This window comes from Lissotriton helveticus, chromosome 3_2, assembly GCF_964261635.1.
Source record: "Lissotriton helveticus chromosome 3_2, aLisHel1.1, whole genome shotgun sequence".
Taxonomy (NCBI): Eukaryota; Metazoa; Chordata; class Amphibia; order Caudata; family Salamandridae; genus Lissotriton; species Lissotriton helveticus.
This window is the reverse complement of record NC_136062.1, coordinates 478592459-478611740: the sequence shown is the minus strand read 5'-3', so window position 1 is coordinate 478611740 and position 19282 is coordinate 478592459. Positions and strand designations below refer to the sequence as shown.

The 19282-nt window shown below is 51.0% G+C and overlaps 1 protein-coding gene across 12 annotated transcripts in view; it reads right to left on the bottom strand.

Annotated features, from left to right (window-relative positions):
* DGKZ (diacylglycerol kinase zeta) overlaps positions 1–19282 on the bottom strand; it is an 818573-nt gene that overhangs the window by 353631 nt on the left and 445660 nt on the right. For 9 of the 12 annotated variants that reach the window (XM_078684396.1, XM_078684395.1, XM_078684399.1 and 6 more), the window contains exon 2: positions 5983–7052. The exons of the other annotated variants lie outside the window; for them this stretch is intronic. In XM_078684396.1, coding sequence (XP_078540522.1) covers positions 5983–7013 — 1031 coding nt within the window. In that variant the 5' untranslated portion in view covers positions 7014–7052. The remainder of the gene's footprint in view (positions 1–5982; positions 7053–19282) is intronic. 12 annotated transcript variants of the gene reach the window in all.

Here is a 19282-nt window from a genome sequence, read left to right as displayed (position 1 = left end):
GCAGAGACAGGTACTGAGAGGCTGACCCCCCCCCCCATGGAGTGACCTGCAGAGACAGGTACTGAGAGGCTGATCCCCCCCCCCCCCATGGAGTGACCTGCAGAGACAGGTACTGAGAGGCTGACCCCCCCCCCATGGAGTGACCTGCAGAGACAGGTACTGAGAGGCTGATCCCCCCCCCCCCCCATGGAGTGACCTGCAGAGACAGGTACTGAGAGGCTGACCCCCCCCCCCATGAGTGACCTGCAGAGACAGGTACTGAGAGGCTGACCCCCCCCCCCCCATGGAGTGACCTGCAGAGACAGGTACTGAGAGGCTGACCCCCCCCCCATGGAGTGACCTGCAGAGACAGGTACTGAGAGGCTGATCCCCCCCCCCCCCCCCATGGAGTGACCTGCAGAGACAGGTACTGAGAGGCTGACCCCCCCCCCATGGAGTGACCTGCAGAGACAGGTACTGAGAGGCTGATCCCCCCCCCCCCCATGGAGTGACCTGCAGAGACAGGTACTGAGAGGCTGACCCCCCCCCCATGGAGTGACCTGCAGAGACAGGTACTGAGAGGCTGACCCCCCCCCCCCATGGAGTGACCTGCAGAGACAGGTACTGAGAGGCTGACCCCCCCCCCCCCCCATGGAGTGACCTGCAGAGACAGGTACTGAGAGGCTGACCCCCCCCCCCATGGAGTGACCTGCAGAGACAGGTACTGAGAGGCTGACCCCCCCCCCCCATGGAGTGACCTGCAGAGACAGGTACTGAGAGGCTGACCCCCCCCCCCCCGCCCCATGGAGTGACCTGCAGAGACAGGTACTGAGAGGCTGATCCCCCCCCCCCCCCATGAGTGACCTGCAGAGACAGCTACTGAGAGGCTGATCCCCCCCCCCCCCCCCATGGAGTGACCTGCAGAGACAGGTACTGAGAGGCTGATCCCCCCCCCCCCCCCATGGAGTGACCTGCAGAGACAGGTACTGAGAGGCTGACCCCCCCCCCCCCATGGAGTGACCTGCAGAGACAGGTACTGAGAGGCTGATCCCCCCCCCCCATGAGTGACCTGCAGAGACAGGTACTGAGAGGCTGACCCCCCCCCCATGGAGTGACCTGCAGAGACAGGTACTGAGAGGCTGACCCCCCCCCCCCCCATGGAGTGACCTGCAGAGACAGGTACTGAGAGGCTGATCCCCCCCCCCCCCCCCCCCCATGGAGTGACCTGCAGAGACAGGTACTGAGAGGCTGATCCTCCCGCAGCACCCCCCCCCCCCCGGGACACTTTCTGAGGGTCACGTGATTCACACCGCCCACCGGTGACGTTGCAGCTGCCCCTACAAGTCGGGTCAGGTTTAATTGAAACTGTGGATGGGATTATGTTTTAAAGCACACCAGGTCCTGTGTGCTCGGATGTATATGACATGTATTAGATGCACAGCCCGCCCCCATCCACCCAACCTTCCATCCACTTATCCATCCACGCACCACCCACCCTTCCAGTTCCATCCACCCACCACCCATCCACCCACCACCCATCCACCCACCACCCACCCACGCACCCACCACCCACCCTTCCATCCACCCATCCATCCACCCATCCACCACCCACCCTTCCATCCATCCATCCATCCACCCATCCATCCACCCACCCTTCCATCCACCCATCCACCCATCCATCCACCCACCCACCCATCCATCCACCCATCCACCCACCCACCCACCCACCCATCCACCCATCCATCCACCCATCCACCCATCCACCCACCCATCCATGCACCCACCCATCCACCCATCCATCCACCCACCCTTCAATCCACCCATCCATCCACCTACCACCCACCCTCCATCCACCCACCACCCACCACCCCACCCATCCATCCATCCACCCACCCATCGACCCACCCACCCACCCACCCATCCATCCATCCACCCATCGACCCACCCACCCACCCATCCATCCATCCACCCACACCCCCGGGACACTGCCTCAACAGGAGATTGTCTTCAAGCACTACCCTGAGATTCGTGGCTGTGTGAGAGGTCATACATGTGCGCTGTATGTGGCGCGTGCATGGGTGTGGGAGGCGCAGAGCCCTGATTGGCGGGAGTTGGGTACAATTTTGGAATTAGGAAACTGAGCCCGCCTGCGGGCCGCAGGGAGGGGGAGCAGGTTCGAGGGATGCTCCCTCAGAGGGTGGCTGTCCCTCAAGGTATCTTGAATTGTTGGGATAAAGTTGAGGTTATGGGGTCAGTTTTGAGCTCTCAGGCTTACTCTGAATCCAGGAGCAAGGTTGTGTTTATAGTTTTCTGTTGTTTTTCAGGTGCTACGTTTATTTTCAGACCCTGGGGTTGTCTTTGAGTGCAGATTTTAAGACATGAGGCTGCTTTAAGTCATGGGTTTATTTTTAGGCAGTTTGGGAGATATTTATGGATTCTGGTGTTATTTTTAGGGACTTAGTTTATTTTAATGATGGGAGTTTATTCTGTGGCGCTGTTATTATTTTTAGTCACTAAGGATATTTTTAGGATCTGAAAATATTTTAAGGTCTGGGATAATTTTCAGAGTCCCAAGATTACTTTTGTAAAACAAGGTTACTTTTATGTTCTGAGATTCTTTTGAGAGTTCTGCTTATTTTTAGGTTCTCCTCTTACTCCTGGGCGTTGAGGTGATTTTGAGGAACTGGGACATTTTTGGGTTGTCGAGGTAATGTTTAGGCTTCGGGGACATTTTCAGGCTCACAGGATTTTCCTGTGCTGAGTTGAGATTTGGGAGCTCAGATTATTTTGAGGCTTTTTGCACTTTTTGAGTGCTGGAAGTACTTTGGGCTCTGACAACGTTGTTCGATGCTTTGCAGATTGTATTCTCTGATCTTATATTTAGGGTTTCAGTTACCCCTTAGGTTCTGGTGTTCATGTTGGGTGCGAAGGTTATTTTTCTGCTTTGAGGATGGTTTTGAGTGTGCAGAGTATTTAAACAACTAGTGGAAGCTGCAGCTCGTCCAGAGCTTAGAATTATTTTAATATTGGATACTATAATATTCACTGCCCACTGCTAATCCTGTCCCATAATGCTTTGCAGGGCCTTTGGTTGGGATTGTATTTTTGCCCATAACTATGCTTGGGGTGGTCCTAGGAGGATGGGACCACCACCGAATCGTTCATCAGGATGTGCTCTTTGTGTTCAAGGCAACTGCTTGGTTCTCTCCCTACGTTAGGGGGACCCAAAATCATCACCTCTCTCATAGCCTCATATTTCTGATTTTCAAAGTTCACTTTTGTGGATTGGTTACATGCTTTTTAGCATGCAAAGTTGCTTTACCAAAGCATTTGTGGGTGCAGTTTAGCAACCCACTCTGCTGAATTCCATGTTTACAGTGGAATGCAAATGTGATGCTTTGCAGAGTGTATACTCTGACCTTATATTTGAGGTGTGAGTTATTCTTAGGTTCAGTGTTGGGTGCTAAGGTTATTTTTCTGCTTTGAGGATAGTTTGAGTGCGCAGAGTATTTAGAGATTGAGTTTGTGTTTGAATGATCAGGAGATCTTTCAGTGCTGAGGAAGTTTTGAATACTTTTATTTATTTTTGAGTGACAAGGATATTTTTTGAATTTCGGGCTACTTTGGGTTGCCAAAGTTATTTCCAAACCCAAAGGGCAGTTTGAGTGTTTGGAGTATTTTTGAGTTCTGAGGTTATTTTTTAATTCTGAAGGATATTTCGAGAGTTCTAGTTCTTTTGGGGTTTCAGGCTCTCAGGGCATTTTTGAGTGCTAACATTGATTTTAGTCCCAACGAGTGTTGGGGTTATTTTTAGCCTCAAAGAGCATTTCTGGGTGCTTGGCTGAATTTTGAGTGCTGAGGTTATTTGTCAGTCATGAAGGATATTTCGAGGGTTTGGGTGATTCTGGAGATTTAGGTTCTCAGGTGATTTCGAGGGCTGGGGTTATTTTTAGTCCCAAAGAACATTTTTTGGATGCTTGGATTATTTTGAGTGCGGTTACTTTTAGTTCGAAATTAAATTTTTGAGTGCTGAGATTAGATCAGAGATTTAGGCTCTCGGATTCTTTTGGAGTGCTGGGGCTATCTTTAGTTCCAAATGATATTTTTGAAGACTTATATTATTTTGGAGTACAAAGCTCTCAGGTTATTTTTGAGTGTTGGGACTATTTCTTAGTCAGAAATTATAGCCTTAAGTGTGGAAGTTACTTTCAGTTCCAGAGGATATTTTAGAATGCATGGGTTACTGCTGACCGCTGAGGATTTTTTTGTCTTTCTGATTATTTTTTAGTGCTGAAGGTATTTGTATCCCTAAAGGATATTTTTGAGTGTTCTGGTTATTTAGCCTCTTTAGGGTTATTCTTGGATGTAGCAATTTTTTTAGTGTTTCAGGTTAGTGTGGGTGATTTAGTTATTTGTAAGCCTTGGGGCTATTTATAGGAGGTGAGTTTATTTTTTTAGGTTCTCAGATTATTTTTGAAAGCTCCGTTGTTTTCAGTATCTCGGGTTAGTTGTGGGTGTTTAGTTATTTTAACCCCTTGCGTGCGTCGGCCGGCCGCCGGCCGGCCGACGTCACGGTGGGCGTGTGCGGAGGACGGCCGGGGGCCGTCCGAACCAAGCCCACGCTATAAATCACCCGCACCGCGGCGGAATTGCGCCGCGGTTAAAGGGTTAAGCTCTGACGTTATATTTGGGCATTAAGGTTATTGTTAGGCTCTCAGCTCCTTTTAAAAAGTTGAGCTTATTTTTGGGTGCTGTGGTTATTTTTTGTATCGGGTTAGTTGTGGGTGCTTTGGGTATTTTAAGCTCTAAGGTTATATGGGGTTAGTTGTAGGTAAGTCTGGCCGGTGAACTCTGATCGGCTTGCGGAGTTTTCCACAGTTCGCGTTACGTGGAGCTTGCGGAGTTAAGAAAAACTCCACTTTGCATAGAGTAGCAGAGTATTTTCCCTCACTCGCGTTCGTCAACAGCACGTTGGCCAGCACAAGCAAGGAAAATCCACCTCTGATTAGATTTTTCCTCGTTTGCGATTGTCAACATCCAGTTCACAAGCGTGGAAAATAAACCTCCCAGTGTGATTTCTCTACGCGTGTGGTTAGATTTCTCATTGCGAGAGGTTGCGTATGCTCGTGGCCGCTCACATTGAAAAACCGTCTGTTCACATTGAGAAAGCTGCCGCTTGAGTAAAAATCTCCTTGAGCAGCAGAAAGGAAGCAGCGCCCGCCTGCTCTGTGCAAGGTGCACCTGGCACTGAAAATCACAGCTATCAGCATTTATCTAACGCTTGTGGAGCGCCGCGTAGTGCAGCAGAGTTTTATTTGCACTTTGCAGAGTTCCGCATAGTGGAACTCCGCCCAGGCTGAGTTGTAGGTCCTCAAGTCCTTTTTGAAAGCTGTAATCTCAGCTTTGGGTGTTGTGGTTATTTTTTCGTCTCTCTGGTTAGTTGTGAGTGCTTTGGTTATTTTTGAGCTCTCAAACTGTTTTTGGGCATTGAGATTATTTTTAGTCGCTCGGGTAGTTTTTCTAAGGCTATGTTTCTTTAGTCTCTCGGGTTAGTTGAGGATGCTTTAGTTATTGTAAACTATGCGATTATATGAGGTTAGTTTTAGGCTCTCGGTCATTTTCTAAAGCTGACATTAGTTTTGGGTGCTACAGCTATTTTTAGTCTCTCTGGTTAGTTGTGGGTGCTTTAGTTATTTGTGAGCTCTCCGGGTGTTTTTGGGAGTTGAGGCTATACTTAGGTTCAGAGGCCATTTTGAAAGCCGAGTTCTTTTTAGTCACTCAGGATAGTTCTGGATACTTTATTATATTAAGCTCTTAGGTTATATTTGGGAGTTGCGGTTATTTTTAATTTTAGCCTCTTGGGTTAGTTGAGGACGATTTAGTTATTTTGTCAGCTCTGAGGTTGTTTTGTGGAGTAGAGCTCATTTTTTGGCAGTGAGGTTATTTCTGACTTCTTGCATGCTCACAACACTCAAAATGTATATAATGAGGGTGTCAACCTACACATTTCCTTCCACGGCTGCGCGTGAGGTGCTCCCAGCGTTCTCCAGGTCGGGGCTGGTTCTGTAGAGGGGAGCGCCTTCCCCACTGGTGGACTCCGATTTCTGCCATTTGGCGGCCAGCACACGCCTCCTGGCGCAAGGACCGGCCCTGCCTGCCTGGCCCCTTGTACCACTGCCTGACCTAGGCCCAGGGCAGAGGTTATTCCGCTGGCTGATGCGCCGGTAATGTCCATGCAGCCCATAGGCCAACTTGGGGTAGACGCAGTCCGCCGGCAGCAGGTGAGAGGAGCTACGCCGCAGGCAGCGAGGCCCGCGCAGGAAGGGCCGGAGGGCAATGCTGGTCACTTGAGCGCCACTGCTCCGCGGCATGGGCTGAGGGCCATAGTCATCGTCACCTCCATCTTCATCAGTGGCAGAAAGTGCCTCGTCAGACTCCGCTGGCGACACCTCGCTCCAGCTGCCGCCATCTTCTACAGACGAGGCCTGGTCTCCAGACTCCGCGCCACTCTCGCCAACCTCCAGACCACATTCGGGGTCGCCACTGCCCTCAACGTCAAGGACATCCTTGAAGTCGCCGCTGCCATTGACGTCAAGGACACCTCTGAAGTCGCTGCTGCCCGCGACGTCGCCGCTGTCCTCTACCTCCGGGGTCATCTCCAGCCCAGGCTCGCCTTCCTCCTCATGGACATGGATCAGGCTGGCCAGCAGCATGGAGGGGCCCATCAGGTGGGATCCAATGGAGCGGATCCTGGCCCCTCTCTTCTTCTGGACCGCCATCTTGGGGTCGAAACAAGGCCTGGAGGCGCTGGAGCCCACGCCGGGCAGGAGGGGCGCCTGACCCAAGCACAGGGGCAGGTCCTGCAGCTGGACACTGGAGCGGCGCCGCTGGGCCAGTGAGGTGGAAGGCAGGCCCGCGCTGGAGCGCCGCCGGGCCTTGCTGGCGGCCACACTGGTGCGGCGGTAGCGGGACGCCTCGGTGGCACTGGGCCGCACCGCCTTCCGCTTGAAGTGTCTCCTAAAGAACCTCTCCATGGCATGAGGCGGGACGGGCCACTAGTGGGCGTGCTGGGGCTGTTAATGCAGAAACCAGGATGTTAGTGACCTGCAAGAGCCCCCACCATGTACTCACACAATCTTTCAAATAAGACAGAGGGTCTACCCTAGTGACACCCCCAGTGCCAGTCAATCACCCTAGCCAGGGGATCTCACATATCCTGGCTCTCTCTGTGCACAGGCCTCCTCTCTATGTGCACTCTTTCTGCTTTCTCAGCCGCTTCTAGGCGCCCCCATTCTCCTCACTTACCTCCAGACCCGGGGGGTCGCAGTCACCCTCTCTAAATTGTTCTGGTCTTACTATGTTCCTGCCCTGTCTTTCATCAAGATATGTTCTCCGTTGTAGATCCCATAGTCTAAAACCCAGCTTTGTTCCTCCTCTGTACCTTACTAGCAAGAGTCCACGAGAAAGCACTGACAGACATTTACTACTCAAAAAACACAGAGTGGAAATGTGTCTACTCAAAAGGAAAAACAGACTGGGAAAAACAAGAGCAAACACTAGGGCTGGGCAGTGAACTTCGCTCCGTTCGTGGAGTTTGTGGAGTTTTCTGCACTCCGCCGAGCTCGCGGCTGACGACAATGCAAACCCTTCACCCCGGTGTCACCAGCAGCAGATAAAACAGCAACAAAGCAGAATCTGGGACTCTTTCTCAAACTTTGCAAATTTAACATAAACATTGTAAGGTTTCACTGTATATGGACATATAACTCTGTGAACTAGACATACATCCAGTCCTTGACAGCCTGGATGCTGTGCAGGACAGTCTCTTACCTCACTTTGGGACAGACCCATCTCTTCCACCCCCCCCCTCACTCCCCACGTGTGTCACTAAGGCTTGGAAACAGAAACCTCCCTCACTGGTTCCCTTCTCCACCGCTTTGTGGGCGGGACTAACTCAAAGTGGCAACACCGCGTGCTGGTAAAAAAAAAAAAAAGAGCCCCTCCAAATCTGTGCAGCCCCCACCCAACCTCCTCATATGGCCTTGAAGGTATTCAGAAATTAAGACCCTGTGTGCCATGGCAACGTCAGCAGAAGGTAACCAATAGCTTCTAACAATACATTCTGACATGCATCAATAACCAATAGCCTTTATTGATACATACAGGCATACATCAATAACCAATAGCCTCTAATGATACATGCTGGCATGCATCAGTAATCAATATCCTCTAATGATATATGCTATTACACTTCAATAACCATGACACAACATAAACATAACATGTACAGCACACGTTCACCCGTAGGCATCTTTGTGCAGAATAACAGATGTAACCGGTAGTCACATAGTTCAAACATTATTTGATCAAATTTGACTGCAAAGCACCAATTCCCTAATAACAATTAGTTTCCTTGGAGTCTGTGCCGAGAATCTCCACACATGTTCAGTGCTTAGAGTGAGACAGCGCGTATATCCTTATAAAAAGTCAAATATAATGGTGTAACGTCTAGTTTTTATTCTAGAGCCTAGATTCAGGCTTCTAAAATGGAAATGGAAAATGTTATTATGGGCCTCATTACGATGTCGGTCGGAAACTAAACCGCCTGACTCCTTATCGGATTGGGTCCCGACCGACTGATTATGATGCTTTCCAACACCGTTTGGAAGGACTCCCCTTGACTTCAATGGGAGCCTGTGTTCCGACCGACAACATATGCTACTATGAGAAAAATGGTTGCATGCGGGAAAACCTTGCACCCTGTTGCTGGCACCCCATGGTGCCTGCCACACTGTGTATGGTCTTACAGGGGGGAACCTTGGGTACCACCTCGACCTCAAACCAGAGGACTCATTTTGAAGGGGGCCTGCTAGGGGCCCCCAAAGTCAGTTTCCGACAGCCTTTTCGTGTCAGACAGACCAAGTCAGAAAGGCTGTCAGAGTCCGACATCGTAATCGGTCGGTCAGAAACACTGTAGAGCTGTACGCATCGCCTCTGACCATCTAAGGTTCTCCGATTGCCGGTCAGAACCCATTTGGAATGACCAAATAGTTCCCCTTCTGACCACGAGAATCGTAATCAGTAGGTTGGATTTGTTTCTGATCTAGTCGGGCAGATGGGTTCCGACACGGTCTGACTGTCGGTCAGAGGCTTTCTGACCGATATCGTAATCCGGCCCTTAGTGTAAAATCCTAACAATTAAACCATCATTTTTGTAGAAAACATGTTGTGCAGCATTTACATTTAGTAATGTTCATTCATTTTCATTCACCTTCATTCTGGAAGCTCAAATAAGCAATTAAAGGAACGGACAAACCAAACAACTAACATACCAACTGTCCACTCCACGAAACAGCATAGCAAAGAACATACCTAAAATATACAGATAAACTAGCAGACCATCAAGCAAAGCAACAAACATACACACCACCAGACTAATATATCCAAAAGCAAGCAGCAAACCACCATCAAGCACACCAGCACGCAAACACATTAGTCAGTAAAGAGACAAACCAACTAACAAATCACTCAACAAACCAACTAACTAAACAAACCACACAACCAACAATGCAGCAAGTAAATTAATTAATAACAAGAAGAAGCTATATCCTACCAACACAAATTCAAAAACAATAGTTGATGGACAGAATGAAGAACAATGTCATACATTCACCCCAGTACATAGATCTTAGCCTAAAGCCATGGTTCTTTTTGCTCACCATGCCATTCCAGTTTGTACCCAGCCATACGCAAATCAGTCTTGACCCTGTGCCCCATGGGAACAGTCCAGCCCGAACTGCCAAGCCAGGTCCTCCCTGGACTGGAAACAAGCATCCTGGGACTGGTTTCGGGCTTTAAGCCCTCATCAGCCTGGATAGCTTGATTCCAGTGGCATGGAGGGCACGGGACTCACGTCTGAGCATACCCATCCCACTCGGGGTGACAAATGCAAAAAACAACAGTTGATGGACAGAATGCAGAATAATGTCATACATTCCCCCCAGTGCAGAGATCCGGGCCGGTCCCAGGACGCTTGTTTCCGGTCCAGGGAAGACATGCCTTGGCAATTTGGGCTGGTCTGTTCCCATGAGGCACTGGGTCAGACTGATTTGCATATGGCCATGTCTGAACTGGGGTGGCAGAGTGAGCTAAACAATGATGATGGATTAAACCCAGATCAGTTGACTGGGGGTGAGAACTTGCAATGTTCAACGCTCCGTCCATCATCCCCTTTGGATATCCTACCAACAAACACATTATTGCAATTAAATATATAAATACATTCATGAACATCATATGCCATTGAACAGAATAAGAGGGTATTCAGAGGATATTTTTCCTAGAATAATAAGTCAATCTGCAAATACACCAACAAGGAAACTAATAAACAAAGCTAACTAAAGAACTAACAGACACAGCAACCAGCAAACGATAAACCAACAAACAAACAAAATGAACTAGGATGCAACATACCAATCAACAAAAAATTCAATAAGACAGCCGGTCAGACAACACAAAACAATCCACAGCCAAACGAAGAAACAAACACATGTACTAAATAGCAAACAAATAAATAAACCCACTGTTAGACTAACCAATCAAACAATTATCCTTCCCAAAATCAATAACAAACTAACCGATAAGCGACAAGGGAATCAAACTCACAAACCCACAAGAGCCTATTGAACAAACACTCTATCAACCAACCAGCCAAACAATAAAGAGAGAAACAAACCAGCAAGGAAAACATTCAACGAGCCAAACAAACCAAAGTACAAACCAACAAGCAAAGTCACCAGAAAACAAACCAGTCAATATGCAAGAAACAACTCATTGAAAAAATACACTAATGAGCAAACAGAGAGTGGAACCGGAAAACACATGTGAAGTTGTGTGCTAATAAGTAAATTGATTCCAGCAAATAGTAGCCATGGGGCACAGACTGTTCTTCGTCTCTTGACACCGAGAAAAAAATATCACAGTGCCCTAAAATATCCACCTCACTATGATAGTGAAACAAGTAGCAGACTTTTCATAAAGAAAACATAAAACAAGCCTGAGCAATGCAAGCAATACCAGATATCAAAAGCATTACAATGCTAACTCCAGTACCTCCCAAGGTGTATGCTGAAGATATTGTCGCTTCCTAGACCGGTGTGGCTAAACCAATAACCGCTCTACGTTCGATGATCCCGGGAAGCCCACCGAGTGATGCGGGTGGCTGGACTAGTCTGAAAGTGGCAATGGTTTCTACCAGAGGACGTGTGAACACAGGAAGCCACAGGCTGTGGCAATGAGCTAGGATGAACATTCTAGAGAGGAATCTACTGGATCACCGAGGAGGGACGAGACTCCAGCCACCAAGCCTAGACAATGGCCAACCACGCGTACAAAGCAACACACTCTTGGTGCAACATTAACTTATGGTAAATAGAACTACTTGACAAATCTGAGGTGGAAACTAGGCCTGGGCGTAGTTCGCAGAGTTTTGCTACGCAGAACTCCGCGAAGTTACTAAAGAACTCCGCAAAGGTCTGCGAGTGGCGGAGTGCAGTGCGAACTGCAATTTGTGCTGGTATTCCTGTCACTCGGGTAGAGATTCATCCCGAGCGGCAGCTTGCACTCTCAAACTTACCGTTCGAGATCGCGAGCGGGGAAAAAACTTTTTGTGCACTCCGCGAGCTCCGCTGAGTGTGGAGTGCAGAAAACTCCTCGAACGTAGTGAAGTTCACCACCCAGGCCTGGTGGAAACAACACTTTATTTAACAAAATGTGTGACCTCTCACAATGCGATCGGTACTGATTTTTTTTCTTTCCAAGCTTGTGCCTGTGGAGTGATTACTGAATGATCTCACATTCTGAGGACTCCATTGGGATTTCAGTGATGCTGTTAGCCAATGCTTAGTGAAAGGGCAGCATTACGCATTTCCTGGAGGGATGAAAAGGCCTATTTTGGGGACACATGAATATTCGATGGTGGCCGCCGCGGTGGCTTCACCCCCGGTGCACCGGTGTGGCTTACACCAGCCCGGGGGAGTCAGGGCCGTTACTCCCAGGTGTGTCTTTCACCCTATGCCGCTCTGCTATTTATAGCTTCTCAGCCTGCATTATACATCAGATGCTAAACTACCTGGGGTTTACGCTGTAATCTCTGTCTGCTGTGTAGTAACACAATCTGATAGTCTGTAGGACTGCGGGACAAGAATGTAATTTTATAAACAATTTAATTTTAACATGGAAAAAACTAGGCACAGGGTAAATAGAATGAAAATCAAAAAAAGAAACTGAAAAGAGTGCACAGAAAAAATACAAATACCAGAAGCAGTGCTGAGTTGGGTGGTGAGATTCAGGGAGCTATGTAGTGCCAATTGGTAAACCAATTTAATGGAAAATACCTTTTGTACCTCTTTGTTGTGAAACAGCAGCAAGGACGCGGGTGCAGAGGAGCACAGAAGAGCAGGAGGGGCAGCTGAGACCACCTCAGCAGAACCACAGTGGGGTTTAGGTATACCAAGTGACCACAAGCCCTGATCTGTGTCACCGGGACCCTCTGGGGCTCCATCATCCATACAAATGTGTGCACGAGGGCAACGTAGACGAGGAACACTTTTAGGACGGGTTAGTCAATACCTTTTGATTTTGCTAAAATGCTATGGGGCAGATGTACAAGCCCCTTGTGCCACTTTTGCGTCACTTTTCCCATGTTAAATGTGACGCAAAAGTGGCGCAAGGGGCTTGTAAATCTGCCCCTGTGTATCTATTTACAGGGGCCTCTCGCCAGCCTTCGTCCTGCCTTGGTCAGCCCTTGTGTCATGCACATGTTTCTTCCGCCCTCTACGTCATACAGCATGGGGCAGTGGGACAGCCCACTTCAGCCATTGGCTAGCTTCTCTGTCAGTCACGGCACTCCGCCCTTTCACAAGAAGCCCCTCCACACACAAAGTAGTTCTCTTCAGTGCCAGGGAGTACTATGGCAATGTGAGTTTTTGGGATTAAAACAATGTGTTAGTCAATGTTTATTCTCATGTGGCCGAACACGTCAGCCCCCCCCCCCCCCCCCCCCATGACAACGTTTTATAAAAGGCGTGAGAAAGTATAACAGACCAGGACTGGGTCTTCCAACTGACACACTTGTCACAGTAGGATTGTCACTCTCCTGTTTAAAAAGGTTTTCGAAAAGGAGGACGCCTGGTATTTTAAAACCTAAACTCCAGGACACTTGCAGAAAAAAAATTCCACAATTTCGCACAGCCCTATAGGAGAATGAGCAGAGTTTGAAAATAAAAACACAGAAGGGGGGGGCTACAATCCTGCCCCGACACAGAAGAACGTAAGTAGCAGCGCTCATGAGCAGAGCATTATCAAAGCATTAAGCAAAACTAAATGCCAGCTTTACCCACAGCATCACCTGTTAACTGAGCTGCTTTCTAATAGGGGCGGGCCCCTATCCCTGCCCTGGGACACGCCCATGTGAGCCTCTCTGGGCTCAGAGGACGTCTCTGCACACCAGGATGAGTGCCAAGGTTACTGAACTGTGCCAGGACAGACCCTGGCCAGCCTGTCTTGCAGCGACCACCTCTAGCCCTCGACCCCTCAAACTCTTAACTCTCATCCTATTCTCAAGCTATGAAAGATGCACCACCTAGTGGCAGGACTCGGAACAACTGTGTCTCAAAACTGTCAACTTGCCAGTAGAGCTGGTGCCAGGCAGGCGTGTGCCCAGCCAAGACACCTTCACCAGCTGAGGTGCCCACCGAGGCCTTTACTCTCTGTAAGGAGGAGCCTGGGGGTGCGGTGGCTTTGAATGACATGCATACTTTGTTGGAAGAGTGACTGAGTTACCCTAATGGCAGCTCTATGGCAGGGTTGGATTGGGATTCAAAATCGGCTCGGCACGCAAAAAAAAAAAAAGTGGCCAACATTTGCATATTGCTTTTCCACACTGTTTCTGCAAAACTTTATGAAAGTGGGAGAGGGGTTTAAAAAAAATGCACGGATTAGTTTACACTGGTGAAACACACGTGAAAACAAGTAAGACCACTTTTGCTCAGGCACCCTACCCCCGCTCAATATGCATATATTAATTGGCCGGACCAGCGAGAGAAAGGGAGTGACACCTCTACCCGTTGATAAAGGGGAGGTAATAGACGCCCATCTACCTCCAGAATGGCCACTCAGGCTCCCACTGGGCCGCTGGCGCAACGCAGAAACCGCCAAAATCGGCTCGCATGCTGCTGAAAAAGCAGCCCACAGCTCGAATCCAGATACCAGCCCCACGGACATTGCCCGAGTGCCCGTGTTACCAATCCGACGCTGCTCTATGGTCTCCTACATCTGGGCTCTCACCTATCCTCAACATGTGGGCAGGTATCACTGCATGACAAGGCTGACAAGGGGAGCAGGAGTGGCACTCAACCTTTTTATTTCTGGAGATCCCCCTTAAACATTACTGGAACCCAGGGACCCCCACTGAAACATTAGAATCCAGGGACCACCCACTGAGTCATTACCCGAAGCCGGGGACCCCAGCCTAAACATTGCTGATGATTTGCACCACAAAACAATACACAAAAAATGCATTCACCAAACAATTACACAAATGATGACACATTTTATTTAATTTGCAAATGCAAAAAGAACAATTGATGGACAGAATGCAGAACAATGTCATACATTCACCCCAGTACAGAGATCTGGGCCTAAACCCATCGTTTTTTTGCTCAACATGCCATTCCAGTTTGGCCCCAGCCATATGCAAATCAGTCTTGACCCTGCGCCCTATAGGAACAGTCCAGCCCGAACTGCTAAGCCAGGTCCTCCCTAGACTGGAAACAAGCATCCTAGGACCGGTTTCGGGCTTTCACCCCTCATCAGCCAGGATAGCTTGATTCCAGTGGCATGAAGAGCACGGGACCCACGTCTGGGCATACCCGTCCTACTCGGGGTGACAAATGCAAAAAGAACAATTGGTGGACAGAATACGGAACAAAGTCATACACTCACTCCAGTACAGACAATTGGGCCTAAAGCCATCGTTTTTTTGCTCACCATGCCATTCCAGTTTGAACCCAGCCATATGCAAATCAGTCTTGACCCTGTGCCCAATGGGAACAGTCCAGCCCAAACTGCCACGCCAGGTCCTCCCTGGACTGGAAACAAGCATCCTAGGACTGGTTTTGGGGTTTCAAGTGGCATGGAGAGCACGGGACCCACGTCTGGGCTTCCTTATTTCTGACTCCTGCTGGGCCCATAACAAAGGCCGGATCTGAGGGGTCATCAGGCCTCCTTTTGTTCGAGTCTCCTGGCTGGGAGCAGTCAGGAGCATCACACCTGGTGCAAATGCATCAGAGGGGAAACAAAGGTTAGCACTTCACACATACTTAGGAGAGGCAGCTTTTCACCTTGTTCAGGCTCTGTTTACTAGATATATGCACTGACAGAATGTCAGATGTGTAGGTCTCTCCCAGTATTTACACAAAATAAATGTAATTTATATAGCGCTTACTACCCCTGAGGAGGTGTTAAAATAATTTAAGTACCACTATTTTTTCTTGTATAGCGCTACTCATCCCAAAGTAGGGTGTCCGAGCGCTTTACATCACACGCACATATTAAAGTCGTGGCTTGTGATACCACTTCCTATGATGTCAATTCCTGTGATGCGCCGTGATATCATGTGCTGTGATGTCAAGCGTCGTGATGTCATGCGCTGTGATGTCATTTGCATACTGCCTAACTAGGTTAGCCCTCCCACTTCTTTTTTTTAGGACTTGTGCTCTGAGCGCCTCTATTATAAGATCTTTATACAGCGCCTCTTTTATAAGAACTGTATACTGGGCCTCTTATATAAGATCCGTGTACAGCGCCTCTATTATAAGATCTGTGTACAGCGCATCTTTTAAAAGATCTTTGTACAGTGCCTCAATTATATATTCCTTGTACAGCGCCTCTATTATAAGATCCGTGTACAGCGCCTCCATTATAAGATCCGTGTACAGCGCCTCCATTATAAGATCAGTGTACAGCGCCTCTATTATAAGATCTTTGTGCAGCGCCTCTTTTATAAGAACTGTATAGCGCCTTTTGTTATAAGATCTGTGTACAGCGCATCTATTACAGGATCTGTGTACAGCGCATCTATTATATGTTATCTGTATAGTGTCTCTATTATGAGATCCGTGTACAGCGCCTCTATTATAAGATCTTCATGCAGCGCCACTTTTATACGAACTGTATATTGGGCCTCTTTTATAAGATCTCTGTACAGCGCATCTTTTAAAAGATCTTTGTACAGCGCCTCGACACCCTCCAGTCTGACTCAAGCTCTACAAAGAACGCTGAGGCTCTGCTCCAGAGAGAGGAGGACGGCCGGGTGCAGTGCTGCTGCAGTGCTGCTGAGGTGCTGCTGAGGTGTTGCTCCAGAGAGAGGAGGCTGCTGGGGTGCAGTACTGCTGAGGTGCTGCTGAGGTGCTGCTCCAGAGAGAGGAGGCCGGACGGGTGCGGTGCTGCTGGGGTGCTGCTGGGGTGCTGCTGAGGTGCTGCTGAGGTGCTGCTCCAGAGAGGAGGCCGCTGGGATGCAGTGCTGCTGAGGTGCTGCCGAGGTGCTGCTGAGGCGCTGCTCCAGAGAGAGGAGGCCGGCCGGGTGCAGCGCTGCTGAGGTGCTGCTGAGGTGCTCCTGGGGTGCTGCTGAGGTGTTGCTGAGGTGCTGCTGAGGCTCTGCTCCAGAGAGAGGAGGCCGGTCGGGTGCAGTGCTGCTGAGGTGCTGCTCCAGAGAGGAGGCCGGCCGGGTGCGGTGCTGCTGAGGTGCTGCTGGGGTGCTGCTGAGGTGTTGCTGAGGTGCTGCTGAGGCTCTGCTCCAGAGAGAGGAGGCCGCTCGGGTGCATTGCTGCTGAGGTGCTGCTCCAGAGAGAGGAGGCCGGCCGGGTGCAGTGTTGCTGAGGTGCTGCTCCAGAGAGGAGGCAGGCCGGGTGCAGTGCTGCTGAGGTGTTGCTGGGGTGCTGCTGAGGTGCTGCCGAGGTGCTGCTGAGGTGCTGCTCCAGAGAGAGGAGGCTGGCCGGGTGCAGCGCTGCTGAGGTGCTGCTGGGGTGCTGCTGGGGTGCTGCTGATGTGCTGCTGAGGTGCTGCTGAGGTGCTGCTGAGGGGCTGCTCCAGAGAGAGGAGGCCGGCCGGGTGCTGTGCTGCTGGGGTGCTGCTGAGGTGCTGATGAGGTGCTGATGAGGTGCTGCTGGGGTGCTGCCGAGGTGCTGCTGGGGTGCTGATGAGTGCTGATGAGGTGCTGCTGGGGTGCTGCTGAGGTGCTGCTCCAGAGAGGAGGCCGGCCGGGTGCAGTGCTGCTGAGGTGCTGCTGGGGTGCTGCTGAGGTGCTGCTGAGGTGCTGCTGAGGTGCTGCTCCATAGAGAGGAAGCCGCACGGGTGGAGTGCTGCTGGGGTGCTGCTGAGGTGCTGCTGGGGTGCTGCTGAGGTGCTGCTGGGGTGCTGCTGAGGTGCTGCTGAGGTGCTGCTGGGGTGCTGATGAGGTGCTGCTGAGGTGCTGCTCCATAGAGAGGAAGCCGCACGGGTGGAGTGCTGCTGGGGTGCTGCTGAGGTGCTGCTGGGGTGCTGCTGGGGTGCTGATGAGGTGCTGATGAGGTGCTGATGAGGTGCTGCTCCAGAGAGGAGGCCGGCCGGGTGCAGTGCTGCTGAGGTGCTGCTGAGGTGCTGCTCCAGAGAGGAGGCCGGCCGGGTGCAGTGCTGCTGAGGTGCTGCTGAGGTGCTGCTGGGGTGCTGCTGAGGTGCTGCTGAGGTGCTTCTCCATAGAGAGGAAGCCGCACGGGTGGAGTGCTGCTGAGGTGCTGCTGGGGTGCTGCTGGGGTGCTGATGAGGTGCTGATGAGGTGCTGCTGGGGTGCTGCTGAGGTGCTGCTGAGGTGCTGCTCCAGAGAGAGGAGGCCGGACGGGTGCAGTGCTGCTGGGGTGCTGCTGAGGTGCTGCTGAGGTGCTGCTCCAGAGAGGAGGCCGGCCGGGTGCTGTGCTGCTGGGGTGCTGCTGAGGTGCTGATGAGGTGCTGATGAGGTGCTGCTGGGGTGCTGCCGAGGTGCTGCTCCAGAGAGGAGGCCGCACGGGTGCAGTGCTGCTGAGGTGCTGCTGGGGTGCTGCTGAGGTGCTGCTCCAGAGAGGAGGCCGGCCGGGTGCTGTGCTGCTGGGGTGCTGCTGAGGTGCTGATGAGGTGCTGCTGGGGTGCTGCTGAGGTGCTGATGAGGTGCTGCTGGGGTGCTGCCGAGGTGCTGCTCCAGAGAGGAGGCCGCACGGGTGCAGTGCTGCTGAGGTGCTGCTGGGGTGCTGCCGAGGTGCTTCTCCAGAGAGGGGTCCGCACGGGTGCAGTGCTGCTGAGGCGCCGGCGCTTCCTCGACGCACCCTTTGATCTGAGTGCTCGCCCTGACGGAAGAGCCGGCGGGGGCGACCGGGGGCTCCGGGCAGGAAGCTCTCAAGAGCTGCAGGGGCGGCGCCCCATTGTAGGCTGGCATGAGACGAGGGCTTTGCCAAGGTAACCACTGGCAGCGCGGCCTTGGGCCGGATACAGGACGCTTTGCATGCAGGGGACAAAGAACAGCAGACACTCCAGGCAGGTGTGACGTGCATCAGACGTGCATTACCCCCCCCTAGCCCCCCCCACCCTGCACACACACACACACGGGAGACCAAGCCTGGGCCTCGAAGGGAGAGCAGGTGTGACGTGCATCAGACGTGCAGCCCCCCCCCCCCCTCATGTACACTTCCTCCCGGCTCTTTCACTTCACCATCCCCCAAACACACCACGCACCCCCTCACCTCTGAGCGCTGCACTTTCTTTAACTTTTGCCTTGTCAGTATTTTAACTGTGAACCTCCTCCGCAGACATTCGCACAGAATCGCATTAGCAAGTGGAATACGAGCCTGTTGCTCTGTGCGCTCTTCAGAGAGGCCAAGGATTGGATGTTCATGTATCCTGGACAGCTTTCTGTCCACTGACAGGCAGTGTGAGAAACACATACAGCCTCCAGCCTCAACTCCGGAGCCCTCAACGACATCTCCTTATAAACACCTGGACACCACTCAGTTCAAAGTATGGAATATGCAAGAGAGGTGTCCTTCATGAATAAATACAGGGGTGAGTGTCTGAAAAGTTTCAGCTCTCCGTCCATCATCTCCTTGTGTTTGCTTTGTTCGCCCTAAGTTGGAAGGGTATCCCCAGACATAGGTCCTTTGCTCACTTTGCCACTGGATTCAAGCAAGCCGGGCTGAAGACGGCTGAAATGCCAGAAACCGGTCCCCTGAAGCTTGTTTCC